We start from the raw sequence: 18,430 nt of genomic DNA on the forward strand, positions 1-18,430 counted from the left end.
GTGGTGCAGTGAAAGGGAGGAAAGAGATAGGAGCAGGGGCCAGGGAGCGACAACAGTTGCTTCATAGTTTTAATAAATTAGAACACAGATGTGCAGTAACAAGTCAACAGAACTAGAATCCCATGAAGAAGTTAGTCTTTCAGAAATTCAACCAAGACAAAGGAGGAGTTTCTCCCAAACTTGTCCCCTCATGAAACCTCAAAGGCTACTGCCGGTTACCCCACTACCAACACATTCTTCTTCTTCTTCGGTGGTCCTGGGGCTTCAGATTGCATGGAAACCATGCCCCACAATCCCAGGTTTTGAGGGAAGGGGGAGAGGCACTTGACACGCACACACTACTTGCATACATCTGAGACATTATTAAACGATATTTCTGGGTGGAGGCTGGAAGTTCTCCTTTTGACCAGCCTCCTCTTTCCACATCTCACCACTTTTCTCCAAGGTAGGGATCCACTAGAAGTCACCCCTGCACTTACTTTGGGTCTGTTTCAACGTGTCCTGCAGCATATTGCTCTCTGGGACCTTTTAAACTACTTCCGTGCTAGTTTAAGATGCTTTTAAAATCTGGTACTGTGAATGCACACTTGGAAGCCAGGAGTTGTTAGCTGACAAGACCATTCCAACAGAAGCTTAGCTCCACCAGACCTTCTGCAAACTAGATCAATGAGAATTGCTGGTCTTGTGGGAGCAAGCATGACTTGTCCCTCTAGCTAAGCAGGGTCTGCCCTTGTTGCATATGAATGGGAGACTAGAAGTGTGAGCACTGTCAGAGATTCCCCTCAGGGGATGGGTCTGCTTTGGGAAGAGCATCTGCATGCAGAAAGTTCCCAGTTCCCTCCTTGGCATCTCCAAGACAGGGCTGAAAGAGGTTCTTGCCTGCAACGTTGGAGAAGCCCGTCAGTGTAGATGGACCAATGGTCTGACTTGACAAATGGCAGCTTCCTAGTGGCGCAGCAGGGAAATACTTGACTAACAAGCAGAAGGTTGCCAATTCGAATCCCCACTGCTACTATATCAAGCAGCAACAATATAGAAAGATGCTGAAAGGCATCATCTCATACTGTGCGGGAGGAGACGATGGTAAACCCCTCCTGTATTCTACCAAAGAAAACCATAGGGCTCTGTGGGCTCCAGGAGTAGAAATCGACTTGATGGCACCATGTACTTTTATGTCCCTAAAGGCACAAATAAGTACCAGGAGGCTTGAAAGAGAGAGAGACTTCCCCAACAACAGCTTGAAGTCTGCACGGAGTCAAGACAGCCCCCTGCAGCATACTGTGGGTCTTGAGGGATGCCAGTTTCCCGTTGCTTATTCATGGCTGCCGTTGTTTCCTGCACACTTCTGCCTTGTCAGGCCTTCTCATCCATAGATGCAGCTATGCAGAGAGCTACTCCCAAGGCAGTCAGCAGCATTCCCAGTGCAGCCCCTGGAAGAAAAGCAGCCAGAAGACCATCGATGTTAATGGGGAACTATGGACTTCCACCAGGTTTGCTCATGAGAGAAACAAATAACTTTTTCATAAGCAAATCCCGTCTGGGCTCTGAAGAACTATAATGTAAGAAGGGATGTTGCTGGAGAGGACAGAGTTTGCATTTGATCAGAAAACGAGCAACTCACTTGCCCCACCAAGGTCTTCGCCAAGCATCTTCCCTGTTGCCAATGTGAACATCAGAGCCAAAGAGTTGCAGAGAGGCACAGCCAAGGTCAAGTCTGAAATGGAGGAGGGAAAGAATAACATTGGATCATCTGATCCAAACAAAAACACAAAGCAGTAGACAAGAGTAGACAAAGCTTTCTGCAGCCCAGTGGACAATCCACCACAAGAAGAGAAGTGTGGTTGCAGAAGAAATACATTCAGACTGACTCATGAACATCCCATGAGCCGCATTGCCTTGGATGTGGTCTACACATCAAGCAAATGGTTGGATTTGGAGAAGGTAAAGTGGTTGTACCACTTCAGGCTGCAGGTAAAATGTGGGTGTCATTTTTTTATTGCTTCCCTATGGAGAAACATTCCCTGTAAATAGAAAGCTATTAGACCAGGGAGAGAGGTTCTCCCAGCTAACTCCTAGTTGTGCTTATTCTCCACATGCAGGGAGGTTATTAGCCTACTTTCCTCGTGGCAAGTAAGTCTATGAGATCACTCAGATGGGTATGGGACATCCCTGTCAACTTTGCAATGATTGGACTGATTTGGACCAAATTTGGTACAGTTGTAGGGACATCTCGATTATGTCATTTGATGTCATCCAAATCCCAATTTAAGATGGCGGACAAGTGAACATTTGATGCACAAGTGGGCTAACTTGTGAAGATGGTAATTATCAATTAAGATTATTGTGAAAGGAAAGTTTTCACTTTTTTTTTAATGCAATGAAGCATTCAAAACAATATTCTCACAGCTGCAATCTGGGCTACCTGCATAGCCATGAATATTAGCTGCCCAGAAGTTACCCATTAGTGTTAGCTTTAATAGGTAGCATTTATACAGTTTTTAAGTGTTGAAAGCATTTCACACACCTTATCTTCCTGTAGGCTTTACAACCACCCTATAAAAAGGCAGGTATTATTTTCTAGCTAGACCTGTAAGATATTATCTAGCTAGATTTTTTACCCCTTTAAAAGTGAAGTACCAAGAACCTGTGCAGCACTTCCCTGGACATGTGGTAGCAGTTAAGGGACTTAATTTCTAACATTTACTTGTGATGGATTTTGGGGCTGGACCACAAAATTAAAGTGGGATCTGTCTGTTCCCCTCTCCTCCCCGAATCCCACTCTCTTCCTCTAGAAACTGTAAGGAAGGACCAACCTGTGGATGCCAAAGTAAAATAGTAGACAACTGAGCCACACTGATTGAGCACAAATGGCACCATGTACTGCAAGAAAGAAAGAAAAAGCACAGGAAAGCATGGTTCAATCAATCCATCCATCTTTATTGTAGACCAAGACCAGCATAAGAGCAAAAAGGCATACAAGGGCACGACTAGGGAGATAATATCACAAGCTAAAATATCACTATTATCGAATTATTGCCCTGCAGTGGAGCTAGGATATATCTATAACTATGAAATACTAATGCTATATAGCTAGAATCTACAGAATTTACAAAGCCACTACACCTTATACAATGAGAGAAGCACTGTAAGAAACTTCACAATCACAATAAAGGATTAAAAGAATCATACGAATCATAACGTGAATTATTAAGAACAAGGCAATCAATAAGTGTGACCGGTTGCAAGGATAAACACAAGTCATGAGGAATTAAAAATATACAGTGTGACACCAGGGAAAGCATGGTTAGATATCCAGGTTCATTGGGCTAACACAGATTTGGGATACATGGTGTAATGAAAATGTGGGTGAGGCTTGATTTAAGCCTATGACAAACCATGCTCCAGGCCCCATATAGCTCAGTCTGAAAGCTAAGCTCTCACATTTGTTGGCATTCATACACCACTATTTCACCCTATATAATATTTGAGCTGCACAAAAGCCTCTCTCATTTCCAGGCACCACAGGGATTCCTTTCCCCTGAACTCAGTTGCAAGACAGAAAACATCTTGCTCCTCATGCAAGCCAAGCTATTGGTATTCAAAGTTCCCTTTCAGTTGGACCCACTATGGCTATTACTCTCCTGTCAAGAAACAAGGCCACAGTCACTGCATTCTGAGAAGCAGAGAAGCTCAGCAAAAGCTAGGAGCCAGAGAAATTCTGGTGTGCAACCCCTCAGGGCTGCTCAACTTTGGCCCTCCTGCAGATGTTGGCCTACAGCTCCCAAAATCCCTGGCTATCGACCACTGTGTCTGGGGATTATGGGAGTTGTAATCCAAAAACAACTGGGGGGCCTAAATTGAGCAGGCTTGTGAGAAATACAGCAGTACTGCAGTCACTCTAATTTCCTCAAGAACACTCTAGATAGAACATCCTTAGTACAGTGGTTAATGCAGTCCTAGGTCACAGAAACATTGCAAGAGAAGTATACAGGGGGAAAGGGTGTCCTGATAGCAAGCCCATAAGAAAAGGGATTCCACAGATTATTCACGTCAGATGTACAGCCTGATCAAAGACAATGTTACTTGGAAGTCCAAATGCATTCAATGGAACTTATTCTCAGGCAGATGTCTGCAGTATTGCAGGTAACCTCAAAGCACTGCCTACTCAGGGTTTGAGAATGTGTTGAATACCTTGTAATTGAGACAAAGGAATTTCATCTCTGCCAGTAGCTGCAGGGTTCGTTTCTCTCCCTTCACCTGCTCCAGACCCTCTGTGCCCCTTTTCAAAAATGGGTTGGTTCCTCCCCAAAGAACTGCCACCATGATCAAAGCTGCAATTTCACCTGCAACAGCAAAACACTCAGAACACGACAGTCCAGAATTGATTCTGAACAATTTTAATAACAGGAGTTGGGAAATTGCAAAATACAATAGTAAGAAGTCACTTTCATTCCACCTGTTCAAACCTGCTTATTGGTGGGGGTTCTAACCTATCCAGGCTTGCTTGGGAGTAAGTTGCATAGAACTCAGTTAGGCTTTCTTTCAAGTAAACATGCTTGAGATCAGGCAGTCAATAACTGGGAGTACAGAACCAGGGTGCTGGTCATATTCATGACTCCAGGATTCAAAGCCATACCTATAGCCAGAGGATAACATGAGGTGTGCTTCCCGCCCCCCCATTCTTTCCCCCCACCAGCCGCCGAGGAGGAGCGTCGCATCCCTCTGCTTAGTTTGAGCTGTGAGCTAAGCAGTCTGCTCTTTTCTGCACCAGCTCTCCTTCTGCCCACCCACCGAGCACCAACACCACCTGCAGCGCTTCCTGTTTTGCCTGCCGAGCAGGCTGCTACTTCCACCTTTCCCCCCGCCCGCTGCGGCCCATTCAAAAGAGTCTAGAGAGAGTGTGAGGCTGGCAGGCCATGAGGCACTTCAAACATGCGACCTTACATACACGGCAAGGGTTCTCGACCTTGGGTCCCCAGATGTTCACTGCAACCAGTTTTTCACCTGTGTGCGGAATGAGTTGTGTTCTGGGTGGGAGTATCAAGCCAATGTATGCGTACCTGCACTCAGAGTGGGACGTTCCTGATTCAACCTTACAAGCGGAACTGGGAGCCATTCACATTCCTTATCCATGACCTCTCATTGTAAAACCATTGAAAAGCTGAATTTGTTTTCTCCAGCTTCTGGCACCTTGCAACTGAAAATCCCACTCTAATTTAGAGTGGGGTTTTAAAGATTAAAAGAACATTTCTAGTTAAACTAAAGAAATAGCAATCATATAATGAAGTCAATTTGGAATACTAATATATGTTTCTGATCTTCTGGACTGAAATGGGAGATGGGTGACATAGATATATATAAATTATACTTTTTCTTGGATCTCTGGATTTGTTTTTGAATTTAAAAAATATATAATAACTTGTGATTACATGCAAACTAATGTGAATTACTAAACTGTACTTGCAGGACATCAGAGGAAGTGTACTTAGTATTTTCCCCCCAGATATAAGATGCTCATTAAATGCACTGAAACAAATGCTAGGAATTATACAGAATCATGCTGTGATCTTTTTATTTTGCTCATTAAAATGTTTGTATTTTCAAATGCATTGTCTTTTGAAATAAAATGTGAGCAGGATCTAAAATTAATTGAGCGGACATCCAAAAAGTGTGTCAGCGCGTGCACATGCACACGCCTTAGAGGGAGCACTGACTGCAACCCCCATCATCCACAGCCACAATGATATTTGGCCATCATGGCTGGGATATGATGGGATTACAGTGTTCCCTCCAACAGGGATTCCCAGATGTTTTTGACTACAACTCCCAGAATCCCCAGCTACAATGGCTTTTGCTTGGGGATTCTGGGAGCTGTAGTCAAGAACATCTGGGAATCCCCATTGCAGGGAACACTGGATGAGAACAGTAGTCCAACACACCTGGTGACCCAAGGTTGAGAAGCCCGGCCATATATTGAGCGGCACTCAGGGCTGATTGTTGCATGCTTGATTCCGGCATTGGCTTCCTACGTATCAGTCAGTGGCAGCTCATTCTAATCAGCCAGGTGGGTGCCAAAGGCAGCAGGTGGGGCTGCTCTTCTCTCTCCCGCCCCATCTGAGAGTCGCACTGCCTGCAGGCCAGCCATTCATCAGGTAGAGCTGTGTAGTCAATGGCGCAGCTCTAATAAGAACAGTCCTGCTGTGGCATCAGGCCCAAGGAGGCCCATCTAGTCCAGCACCCTGTTCCACACCGTGGCCCACCACCCGATGCCTTCAAGGAGCTCACAGGCAGGCGGTGAGGACTTGTGCCCCCTCTCCTGCCGTTGCTCCCCTGCAACCTGACGAATGGCTGGCTGCCTGGCTGCCTGCAGTGCGCACATGAGGAGGGAGAAGCAACCCGAGCTGCCTTTCTGGGTGCTCCTGGCTCGTCCAGACAAGCGGCGACTGCTGCATAGGAACTTGATGCAGAGAATGCTGCGCCCTCCGCTGAAGGAGAAGACCACAGTCTGGAATGATGCCAGGAGAACTGGAAGCGCCCTTTGTGCAGACGATGGGCAGGGCGCACGTGTGAGGAGCCACGGGATGGAAGAGCACGTGTGAACAGGCCTGCCAAGAAACTGCTTCCTCCTCCTCGGAGTCCCGTCGCTGCCCTCCCGCTTCGCCACCCACGAGGGGCGGCTTTGCCCAGGAGACCACCCCCCTCCCTCCTTCCCCACAATATTTGGGGTGGGGGCTGGATACTCTTCCCCCCCTCGTCCTTTCCCAGCATAAATACTTTCAAATAACGTGGCCTGCCAAGAAATGCCGCCAAGGGCGTAACTTTAGGTCTCCCCCACCGGTTTCCAAGCCATCTCCTCACCTAGCGACGCCATAGCGACCGAGCTGACCACAGAGCGGCGGAGAAGGACCGGAGCGAGGGGCTCCCTCGAAAGTTGCCATTAGGACTAGGGTGCCGCTCTACCAATGCTTTTTCTATGGCGCCATCCTCCCCATTTCCGGTTCCGTTCCCTAACTCAGGCCGGGAAATTACCGTCCAGAACCACAGAGTTGGAAAAGACCAGAGGAAAGGATGCCGGGGTCTCCCCAGAGGGGACTTCTTGGTTCCCATTGGCCGCTCCGTGTTTCCGTGCGCCGAGCCGGCAGCGAGAGCGGAGGCCCACGCAAATATATGGAGAAATCCAGAATGTTCAACGGCGGCTCGTGAGGCTTCGACTCGGCACTAGAGGCAATAGCAAGGAGGCCGCAAGTAGAGCACACCTCCCGTGTTTGACTCTTGCTTGTTTCTAGCTCTATGGACACCACCTTTCCACTATTCCTTCCTCCTTGCTCCGGAAGTAGATCCTTTTCCTCGTTCGCTCGTGTCGCTGTTGCTGCTGCCGGTGGCCTTCCTCGCCGCTGCCATGGTGAGTCCCCACGCACCCCCACCCCCACCCCGATCGGTCTTTTTCATTCGTTAATTAAGAGACGTTTCAGGCTGCTTTCGAGGGAAAGCAGGCGGCCCACAACCACGCGTCGCCCCTTTTATAAGTGTACCGCAGGGCTGCTCAACTTCGGCCCTCCTGTAGTTGTTAGCCTGCAGTTCCCATCATACGAACATAGGAAGCTTCCATATACTGAGTCACACCTTCGGTCCGTCTAGCTCAGTATTGTCTACACAGACTAGGAGCGGCTTCTCCAAGGTTGCAGGCAGGAGTCTCTCTCCCAGCCCTGTCTTGGAGAAGCCAGAGATATCATGCCTGGCTATGGGCCACTGTGGCTGGGGATTATGGGAATTGTAGTTAAAAACAACAACAATCTCCGGACCTCCAGGTTTTCCCCCTGACACTCTATGGATGCAAAAGCTGGACTTTGAAGAAGCAGGAAAGAAAAAGCATTGACATCACATTCACATCCACATCTTTAATGTTACGGCCACAAACCAAAAGCATTGACGCTTTTGAACTTTGGTGCTGGAGAAGACTTTTGAGGATACCATGGATAGCCAGGAAAACAAACGAAAAATCATACAAGTCAATCGAGAATTTTCACTCGAGGCACAAATGACCAGACTCAAACTATCATACTTCAGGCACATTATGCGAAGATCCAGCTCCCTTGAGAAGTCCATAATGCTGGAAAAAGTTGAAGGAAAGAGAAGAAGAGGATGACCAGCCGCAAGGTGGATGGACTCTATTACAATAGCAATGAATGCACCACTGAGAGAGCTTAAAGACCAAGTTTAAGACAGATCATTCTGGAGAGAATCTATCTATGTGGTCGCTAAGAGTCGACATCAACTTGATGGCACTTAATCAATCAATCAATCAAGTTCAAAAACAGCTGGGGGTTCCTAAGTTGAGCAGGCCTGGTGTAAAGTATATGTGTGAGTATATAGGTCATGTATAGAATATGTGGGCGACATGTGTTTACCGTGTATATCTTATAAATAGATATTTTTATGGTGTACTTTTTAAAATGCAAAGTCTTTCTATATGTGTCTATATATGTAAATGTGTATATGTTACAGAAACATCTGCTCTGTAATAGGGATTCCAGTATAGAACTGAAAATTTGTATGCTGAGGTGTCACATCTGTTTAGTTTTGCTCTATGGAATGGAAGCTGGGACACTTTAGAAACAGAATGTGAACAAACTAGAATCTTTCCAGCTCTGGAAATAAATACTGAAAGTAATCTAACCGAAAGGTACAGTAGCAGCAGTAACAAGGTACTGCAGCTGATGTACATTTCACTTAACATCAGAGCAACTGAAGAAGACGGAAGCTGAAACTTCTTGCATGTTATAGTTCCGTTTGTTAATCAAGAATAAATTTATACTGTTATTTTTGATGAATTGCATCTTTCTGGGATCCAGAAACTACTTGTATGGAGTTCTGTTTGCAGCTTTAAACATTGTCTATCTAATATGTGTGCGTGAGTGACAGAAATGCTTTATAGTTTAACGTTTAGTTCTGCCTTTAAGGAGTATGAATTCATGGACATATTTTCACTGTCTATCATAGAAACCTATTCTGTTGCAAGGCCACGAGAGATCCATTACTCAGATCAAATATAACCGGGAAGGGGACCTGCTGTTCACAGTGGCCAAAGATCCGGTATGTTTTCCTTTTAACTCTTGTCTATTCCCACATGTTTTCCTTTCAACCCAGAGTGACATCTCTTTGCTGTCCATATAAGGTCAATAAAGATTGGAATGGAGGAAAAACAAATGAAACAGAATGGAGCTAGAAGCATCTGGTCAATTACATCTGTTATGCCAGCTGCATCCCACCCTTGGAAATAAGGATCTGTCCACTGTTCATGCCTTTGTAATCTTGAGGGTTAGGAATTGTAAAGCACTCTGTTTGGGGTTGCCCTTTGAAGAGCTTCGGAAGCTTTAGCTGCCGTAGAATGTTGCTGTTGTGTCCTTACAGGAGTGAGAAAATATGTATGTATTTAGCATATTTATATACCATCTCAAACTTGTGTGTCTGGGTGGTTTATAATAAAACAAGTGAATTTTAGCCCGTTGAAAAACGGGCGCTAGTAATGCTTTCGGCCCCCGCCGCCGAACCTCCCAGCTGCCCGATCCCTTTCCTCTCAAAGCGCCAGTTTGAGAAGAGCCTTTGCAGAAAGAGGAGCTCTGCTGGTGAGCTCCTCTTTCCTGTACAAATGGTGGGATCGGGCAGCTGGGAGGGCGGTTCGGCGGCGGCATTTTTCAGGGCCAATTTGGCCCTTAGTAATTTGGCGGGGGGACGGGAATGGTGGGATCGGGCCCCAAGGTTCCCCCCCCGCCCGGCTTTACTGGCGGCGCCAGGCCTCGGCGGCGGCTCCGCCGCCACCTCAGCCAGCTTCCCCGCCGCCTCTTCCCCGGCACCTCTCTCCTTTATTTGCGGCAGCCGCTTCTGGCCCCGCCGCCGCCTCACCCGCACTCCCACCGCCAGTTGCCCCGTCGCGGCCACCGCCACCTCTGGCCATGGCCACGGCTGCGCCGCCGCCTCTCCCGCACTCTCCTCCTGGCGTAGGCGGCGGCCACTTCTCCTTCTCCCGGCCCCAACATGGCCGCCGGGTCCTGCCGTTCGTGCTTCCCTTGCCCTGTTCTGGGCATGCCCAGAACAGGCCAGGCACGAACGCACGCTTGGTGTCCGTCCACGGACGGACACCAAGCGTTTTATTAGAGAGGATAATAAAATAAGAATAAAAACAACCTAAAACAATAACAGATTCTCTAAATTGAATTAAAAGCCTGGATGAATAAATGTGTCTTCATAGACCTTTTAAAAGGTGTTAGAGATGGGGAGGCTCTTACTTCTTCAGAGAGTGCATTCTAAAGCCTCAGGGCAGCGACTGAGAAGACTCGTCCCTTAGTAGCCACCAGATGATCTGGTGGCAACTGCAGACAGATGCCCTCAATAGGCAATGGGGCTCATAGGAGAGAAGGTGTTTTTAAAAATACCCTTGGCCTAAGCTATTTAGGGCTTTATAACCAGCACTTTGTTTTTTGCCCCAAAACACACCAGTAGTTGGTGTGATTATTTTAATATAGGTGCAATATGGTCGTTCCAAGATGACCTGGAGACTAGCCTGGTTGCTACATTTTTCACCAGTTGCAGTTTCCGGACTACGTACAAAGGCAGCCCTGCATAGAGCACATTGCAGTGGTCAAGTCTGGAAGTTTCCAGAATATGTACTACTGTTCTGAGGTTGTTTATCTCAAGCAAGGGACGCAGCTGGCATAGGAAAAAATCCAGTATTTGTTGCTGCAAATACACATTTAAGTTCTGGCTTCAATTCAAAGTGCTAGTATTGATCTATAAAACTCTTCATAGCCTGAAACTAGCTCTCATAGAGTTATTCTCCTTATTCAAATCTTTACCAGTTAAAGTCTGCACAGTTGGCTCTGCTCAGAGTCCCTTAAAAAAAAATAAAAATAAATAAAAATGGTTATAAGGCTTTTGTCACCGTAGACCAGAGGCTGTTGAATTTGTAAAGATAAAAGTGTGCCGTCAAGTTGATTTAGATTCCTGGCACCCGCAGAGCCCTGTGGCTTTCTTTGGTAGAATACAGGAGGGGTTTACCATTGCCTCCTCCCGTGCAGTTTGAGATGATGCCTTTCAGCATCTCTCTATATCGCTGCTGCCCGATATAGTAGCAATGGGGATTCGAACCGGCAACCTTCTGCTTGTTAGTCAAGCATTTCCCTGCTGCACCACTTTAGTAGCCTTTATTAAATGCCCAGATGTATATAACTGTCTGTAATAGTATGTGTGGTGTGATTTCCATCTTAGAAATTGTTGTGTAACAACAAATATTTATATATTGCTTTTCAACAAATATTTCCAAAGCAGTTTACATAGAGAAATAACAGATAAATAAATAAGATGTGTACATTTTCTAAAAAAATCACATACACATTTTAAAGTTAAATCTGGCTTTTGGTTTGCTGTAGCAGAATATCAAGTTTCCTGTTCAGTATGTTGTGGTCACTGAGAAAAATGTATGCCATTTTAAGAGCAAATTTATTGAGGCTTTCTCATCTACTAGATATGTTTGCATTTTAATTGGTTCCAATATTTCTCCTTGACTCAAAGTTGAGTGTTTCTAATTTGGCCCAGAAATTGAGTCTGTCATGTCACTAAACTGTAACCTAATCAGTAGATTGAGCAAAATCCCCTGCCATTTAGAGGATGGCTGTTTGCGTTTGCTCACTTCCTTTGGATCCCTTTTTAATAATCTGGCTTGCTTTATTGCCTTCACCAGATTGTTAACGTATGGTACTCAGTCAACGGTGAGAGACTTGGCACGTACAATGGACACACAGGTGCTGTCTGGTGTGTGGACGCTGACTGTATCCTTTTGGTTTTAAAACTCAGTGTGTTGGGGCACAGTGTTTCAAGCACGAAGTCGAGATGCTCTTAACCATTAATGTTAGGAGATGCTGCAGCTGGCGAGGACATTTGAGCTGGGTAAAAGTGGCTTTGGGGCAAAAGTGGCTTTGGGCAAAGTTGCCAGTTTGCAGATTCTGGTAGAGTAACTGCATTAAGCCTGAAGCAGTAAAGAGACAAGAAGGATCCAGGCACTTTGCTTTCCTAGACAACGACTTACTTTATAGGGTGGTAGGTGAATGCTTTCATATGCAACTTTGAGTATAGTGTGGGATGATCTGACTTGGGAGGATGATAAGAATAACCTAGGAAAAAATCTAATTCTTTTATTTATTTATTTATTTAAAGAATGCATGTAAGTTAAAAGAAACCTCACTTCCCTCAGCCTAGCTTTCACTCATAAAAGGATCATTCAGGAACTGTCCCAGATACTTGTCACCAGATGCCTTCTTTTGGAACTCATTCTGTTTGACTACTGAAGCCCTCCTATAACGTGGATACATCCCATCATAATAATACAACTTTATTTGTTGGCTGCTGCATAACAATTGTTCTTTGGGGGAGTCACAAAGTAAAATAGTTGAATAAAATATATACTGTTAAAATGAATTAAAGCAAGATTGCAATAAAATACAGGAATATTTTTAAAAACATTTTAAAATGCGATGTAAAAGACCTGGGTGAACAGAGAGGTCTTCACCTGGCATCTAAGAGGACAAAGTGAGGGTGCCAGGCGGGCCTCTCTGGGGCGGCTGCTCCCTTGCTGCAAGATGTACCTCTTTCCCGGTCTGTGTTGGGGTTCCTTGACTGCTCCTTCAGGGGACACAAGGCATGTGCTGACAGGCTCTGCAGACAACAGCTGTCGCCTCTGGGACTGTGAGACAGGTAGGTTGCGGGGAGAGAAGGGCCTGTTGGGGAGGTGAGCGGGGACTCTGGAGGTGAGCGGGGACTCTGCCTAGCAGTGGGGAGGGTGTCACTGGGGGAAAATATTTGCTTGTTTCAAAACTACAGTTCCTGCTCTTGCCTTCAGTAAATTGTAATCCCAAAAATGAACCCATTGCTCAAAGAGCAGCCTAAACATAGTAAAATGTGCCCTCAGGTTGATTCCAACTCCTGGTGCCCACAAAGCCCTGTGGTTTTCTTTGGTAGAGTACAGGAGGGGTTGACCATTGTCTCCTCCTGCACAGTATGAGATGATGTCTTTCAGCATCTTTCTATATCGCAGCTGCCCAATACAGTACCAATGGAGATTCGAACCGGCAACCTTCTGCTGTTTAGTCAAGCATTTCCCCACTGCCCCACTTAAGGTGGCCAGCCTAAACACAATTGGAGATTATTTCACCTGGAAGAGAGCTGGGCTTGTGGTAGCAAGCATGAATTGTCATCTTTGTTAAGCAGAGTCCACCTTGGTTTGCATTTGAATGGGAGACCATATGTAAGCACTGTAAGATATTCTCCTTGGGGGATGGGTCACTCTGCATGCTTTTATGCAGAAGGCTCCGAGTTCCCTCCCTGGCAGCATCTCCAAGATAGGGCTGAGAGGGAGTCCTGCCTGCAACCTTGGAGAAGCCGCTGCCAGTCTGGGTCGACAATACTGAGCTAGATGGACCAATGGTCTGACTCGGTATATGGGCGCTTTCTATGCAGTGTTCCCTCTAACAGGGATTCCCAGATGTTGTTGACTACAACTCCCAGAATTCCCAGCCGCAATTGCTTTTGATTGGGGATTCTGGGAGTTGTAGTCAACAACAACTGGGAATCCCTGTTACAGGGAACACTGTTGCTATGAGAGAGCCAGAAGAGACCACCATAAAACCACAACATGGTGAAACAGAAATTTGTTCCACAAAACAGGATTTGAAACTTATTGTGGGGGAGGATGCAGGCAAGTACATGTAAGATAGAGCCTGGAACCAGTCCTCTTGGAGAGCCGTTCCAGTTGGAGGAGATCGTGCTGGACTAGATGGAGCTTGTGATCTGCCGGGGGCTGAGGCAGTGTCCTGCCCCCAGATGACCTGGTTTGATGCCTCCCGCCCTCTCCTTAGGGAAGCAGCTGGCTCTGGTGAACACCAACTCCGCCGTCCGCACCTGTGGCTTTGACTTCGGCGGGAACATCGTCATGTTTTCCACAGATAAGCAAATGGGCTACCAGTGTTTTGTGAGCTTCTTTGACCTTCGCGACTCCAGCCAGATCGGTGAGAGGCCTCTGGGCGGAGGAGTGGTGGCTGAGGGCAGGGCAGTCCTTGGCGGGCACTTCTAACCCCCCCCCCCGCTTCTCTTCCTCCGCAGAGAACAACGAGCCGTACATGAAAATCCCCTGTAGCGAGTCCAAAATCACCAGCGCTGTGTGGGGTCCCCTTGGGGAGTTCATCATTGTGGGACACGAGAACGGGGAGCTGAATCAGTTTAGTGCAAAGGTCAGTACGGGGGGGGGGGGGGAGCTGGAAGGAGTGCCTTGGGCCCCAGCAGACGGCAAAGGAAAGCACCAGCAGCCGGCCAGAGGAGTTTTGCTGTGTGCCTTCCTGCGCCCCTGGCCTTTGCCGCTCTCTCCTAGAGCCCCCTCACAGCCCTCGCTCTGAGGTAGGCCGGGTGGAAAGGGAGTTTCTTCTTGCCCAAGGCCACTCTAGTGGCTTCATGGACTAATAAGGATTTGGCTCTGTTGCCTGTGTCCATACTGGCCTCACTTGCGTTGCCTTGAGCAGGACACATTCGTAACAGTTGGTGTAATGGAGTCTCTGGTTCACAGCTCCCTGCGTGCCTTAAACAAACGGCTGCTCTCTGCTCGTGCCCCTTCCACTTCTGCAATATGGAGATAAGAAGACCATCCTCTTCCTTACAGAGCTTTGTACAGATGGCTGAGGAAATGTGTGTGAAGTGCTTCTGACCCTTGAAACCTGCTTGAGAAGGGGTTCCCACACATGGGTCCCTGGATGGTGTTGGACTACAGCTCCCATCAACCCCTGCCACGATGGCCTTTGTGGCTGGAGATGATGGTAGTTGTAGTCCAACAACATCCAGGGACCCATGTTTGGGAGCCCCTCCTCTGTAGGATTCCTTGAAAACATTGCTGAATTCAAAGTGTGGGCACAGGGCTACTAATGGGGACTGGCCACTGGCCACATGTTGCCAGTTCAGAATCAGCTGCATAGCCACTCCCGGCCCCTTTTGCTATGATAGAGCAGAGTTGCAGGCCTGGCCTGAGAGACAGGCATGTGGGCTGCCATTTTAGTCCCCTGGCACATGACTCTGGCGGACCAATCACGTTCAAGGAGCGGCTGCATAAGCAGTCGGCTCCTTTGCTCTGTCTTTCAGTTGCCCTATGGGCAGGCACCCTCCTGCTCGCCCCTGGACTCGGTGAGGGATATTCCGGTCGCCACTGGGGCCAAGTAGGAATCTTTTGGGTCTCAACTGATTGGCTAATGTTGGGCCTTTTCCCACCTACTTCTCACCGATTTCGTTAAGGCAGTCCCTGGGGTTAATAGGCCACTTTGGGGATGAGTGTGGGTCAGAGTAGGTTAATTTCCATTGGTGTTGGGCTGGAGGGCTGTTATGGTGAGTGGCAATACGGAGGAAGGCTTGGTGATCTCGCGACTCTCAGGCTGGATCCGCTCCCACTCGGATGCATATGCCAGCAAACGCCACTCAGTGCCTCGTGACCTGGGTTGAGGTGGGCTGGCATGCACATCCTCGACGGGGGTAACCTCGTGGTAGAGAAGAGGTTCGGACTGGGTACCGAGGCAAATCAAAGCCCGGTCCTTCGCCCTCCTGTGGGCAGACCTCCGATGAGATTGATCCACATAGGGGATACCTGCTAAGATTTAGTTCAACGTTCTGGTGCCTGCTTTTTGTGCCCTGTATGGGCTCAAGACCCAGATATGGACAAAACCGCCTTCTCCTACCCAAGCCTGCCTGAATGCTGAGATCCTCTCCAGCAACCTTACTCTGTCTTCTTTGGTCAGGCTTGTGGGGACCGTCCTTGTGGAAGTCAGGGAGACTCAGCCGGTGCCAACTCTCATGCCTTGGTGGTGCCTTGTCAAGCTGGCTTTAATGTGGTGACAAAACGTTAGGACCCTTCTGGCTTGACTGCTTTGACTGGTTTCCTGCTGTTGATTTTAATGTTTGTTTGGTCTTTAGTACTTGGTACCTGAGGGTGTGTGTGTGTGGGGGGGGTTACCCCCTCCTCTGGTCTAGCCCAGGGGTCCCCAGATCTGGAGACGCAAGGGTTGCTCTAGAGACCCTCCACCTCTTTCATCTCCCTCTTCCTTCCTAGTCAGGGGAGGCCCTCGTGAATGTCAAGGAACACACCAAGCAGATCAACGACATCCAGACGTCCCGAGACATGACCATGTTCATCACCGCCTCCAAGGATAACACTGCCAAGGTGCGTCCCTCCACCTCTCCCCAGGACTCTGCAGAGGCAGCCACCTTCCCTCTCCCTGCCGCCTTCAGCGCCTGCCTATAAGGCTGGAACTGCAGATGGATGGGATGGATTTGCAGTGGCTGCACAGCTAAGAAGCGGGTCTCTCGTCCTGAACTGGCTGGGCTTGAGGCTCTGGGGTCTGCCAGGCCAGTGGTTAGGGCTTATGGCAGTGTTGTGCCAAGAGAAGCTTGTGCGAAGGCGGCACCTAACGACCCACTTCTCCTGTTTTAGCTGTTTGACTGCACAACCCTGGACCACCTCAAGACATTCCGGACAGAGCGGCCAGTGAACTCCGCGGCGCTCTCACCCATCTTTGATCATGTATGTTGGTGGGCAAGTCGGGGTGTGGTCCTTATTGCCCTTGTCTCAGTGGCTTGTGGAAGATCTTTCCTGGTTTGGGGTTTGAGACAGAGATTCTCACTTCTGTGATACCTTCTGAGCAAAGGCCAAGTTTATGGAACATAGGAAGCTGCCAGAGCCTTGGTCCATCTTGCTCAGGATTGTCTACACAGACTGGCAGTGGCTTCTCCAAGCCTGCGGGCAGGAGTGTCTCCCAGCCCTGCCTTGGAGATGCTGCCAGGGAGGGAACCTGGGACCTTCTGCATGCAAACATTCACATGTCCTTCTTCCCAGAGCGGCTCCATCCCCAAAGGGAAGATCTTACAGTGCTCACATGTAACTTTTTACTTATCATCTTACCCTGCTGTGAATCTGGGATTTCCCCCCCTAACAGACCAACACAACAACTCCTTGCAGTTTTTGCCCAGCAAGAGAGTAGAATAGCTAGAAATGCAGCTCCGAAGCAAATGAGATTGACCTTCAAAGCCCACCAGCTCATCTGGCCAGCGTGGCACTGCTTAACCCCAGCCAGGCTTCTGCTTCCTGCACCCCTCAGAGTCGAGATGTGTGAAAACTTAGCAGCCCCATCATCCCCTGAGGGGCCTGTCTTACTGGGCTCTTGCATGTAGTCTGTTTAGTCCTTTGCCAACCCTCTTGGCTTCAGCTGGACTGGGGTGCAAATGCATGGGGAGGTCAGGCAGCAAGGCTGAGGGCTGGCTGACTCTTGAGGAGAGGATGGGGAGATACTGCAGTAGGCCAGAGCTGAGAGCATTTTTATGGTCTTCCTGTTGCTGGGACTATTCCTAGGGATGGAATGTGCATTCACACATCCGATTCTGGCCCGTTTTTCCTCTGAGGATGCAAGCCTTGGGCACTGAGTTTCCTCTGAGGTTGCAAGGCCATCGTGCCTAGGCATGACGGGAGCTGTAGTCCAACAGCAGCATCTGGAGACTTGATTTTGCAGACTGTGCTAGACTGTTGCCTCCTACCCGAGGAGCGTGTGGCTGAGGTCTGCCCTCCCCTTTCTTCGTTGGCAGGTGGTGCTGGGTGGTGGACAGGAAGCCATGGATGTGACAACCACTTCCACCCGGATTGGCAAGTTTGAGGCCAGGTGAGTAAGTGTGGGCTAGCTGCCCCCTTCCCAGAGGAGTCGGCATTGGGTTTCGAACGTTGAAAGGGCAGCATCACGTGAGCCCAATTGTGCAAAGAGCTTCATCTCCTCCTCGTCTGATTGTGACCTCGTGACCGTCTCTCTCCCTTCCTTCCTGGTTCTAGGTACTTCCACTTGGCCATTGAGGAAGAGTTTGGGAGAGTCAAGGGCCACTTTGGGCCCATTAACAGCGTTGCTTTCCACCCTGACGGGAAGAGGTAAGGGCCCTTGGTCAGCGTGGGTGGTGTTTCTTCTGAGCGGAGGACTCCTCCGGGCTCACCTCTCCTCTTTTTCCCTTTCAGTTACAGCAGTGGCGGCGAGGATGGTTACGTCCGCATCCACTACTTTGACCCCCAGTACTTTGAGTTTGAGTTTGAAGCCTGAACCAGCCCCTTCCCCCTCGACCTCCCAGCCGTTGCTGCTCTGGACACTGCAAGATCCAGCAGGGCCGGGAACTGCCCTCCTTCCTGAGTGAGGCTCTGTGGGGCGCAGTGAGCTCTGCTTGCTGCTTTGTTCCAGGGCAGCCCCGCGTCTTCTCCCGGGAGCCGGTTGCTTCCTGCGTATTTATAAAAGGAATTCAGAAGGAAGCAATAAATGCTCAGTCCTCTTCCAACCACAAGTGGTGTACGTGTGCATTTGTGTTTGTGGCTTTATGTCGT

General features: G+C 48.4%; 2 protein-coding genes across 3 annotated transcripts; one reads left to right on the forward strand and one right to left on the reverse strand.

Annotated features, from left to right (window-relative positions):
• Positions 1 to 55: 55 nt before the first annotated feature.
• On the reverse strand, positions 56 to 7,011 carry TMEM234 (transmembrane protein 234). 2 transcript variants are annotated; one of them, XM_053268014.1, is made up of 5 exons: positions 6,859 to 7,011; positions 4,192 to 4,343; positions 2,814 to 2,880; positions 1,622 to 1,714; positions 56 to 1,430 (listed from the first exon to the last, which is right to left on the reverse strand). In XM_053268014.1, exons 1-5 carry the CDS (start codon positions 6,869 to 6,871, stop codon positions 1,354 to 1,356), a joined length of 402 nt encoding a protein of 133 aa, XP_053123989.1. In that variant the 5' UTR covers positions 6,872 to 7,011; the 3' UTR covers positions 56 to 1,353. The 2 variants fall into 2 exon arrangements, with proteins under 2 accessions (XP_053123989.1, XP_053123990.1); XM_053268015.1 differs by having other exon boundaries at positions 6,795 to 6,881.
• Positions 7,012 to 7,244: 233 nt separating this feature from the next.
• EIF3I (eukaryotic translation initiation factor 3 subunit I) lies at positions 7,245 to 18,390 on the forward strand. Its single transcript, XM_053268013.1, has 11 exons — positions 7,245 to 7,402; positions 9,001 to 9,093; positions 11,738 to 11,825; positions 12,682 to 12,747; positions 13,908 to 14,057; positions 14,152 to 14,279; positions 16,133 to 16,243; positions 16,514 to 16,603; positions 17,659 to 17,732; positions 17,897 to 17,989; positions 18,074 to 18,390. Exons 1-11 carry the CDS (start codon positions 7,400 to 7,402, stop codon positions 18,153 to 18,155), a joined length of 978 nt encoding a protein of 325 aa, XP_053123988.1. The 5' UTR covers positions 7,245 to 7,399; the 3' UTR covers positions 18,156 to 18,390.
• Positions 18,391 to 18,430: the final 40 nt, after the last annotated feature.

Source organism: Hemicordylus capensis, chromosome 7 (genome assembly GCF_027244095.1).
Source record: "Hemicordylus capensis ecotype Gifberg chromosome 7, rHemCap1.1.pri, whole genome shotgun sequence".
Lineage (NCBI taxonomy): Eukaryota > Metazoa > Chordata > Lepidosauria > Squamata > Cordylidae > Hemicordylus > Hemicordylus capensis.

Coding starts and splice junctions, on each gene's coding strand:
- TMEM234 (XM_053268014.1), bottom strand. Junction 2,881..4,191: donor TCCTTTGTCTCAATTACAAG/GTATTCAACACA, acceptor TCTTTCTTGCAG/TACATGGTGCCATTTGTGCT. Junction 1,715..2,813: donor TTTTACTTTGGCATCCACAG/GTTGGTCCTTCC, acceptor CCTCCATTTCAG/ACTTGACCTTGGCTGTGCCT.
- EIF3I (XM_053268013.1), top strand. Junction 16,604..17,658: donor TCTCACCCATCTTTGATCAT/GTATGTTGGTGG, acceptor CTTCGTTGGCAG/GTGGTGCTGGGTGGTGGACA. Junction 17,733..17,896: donor ATTGGCAAGTTTGAGGCCAG/GTGAGTAAGTGT, acceptor TCCTGGTTCTAG/GTACTTCCACTTGGCCATTG.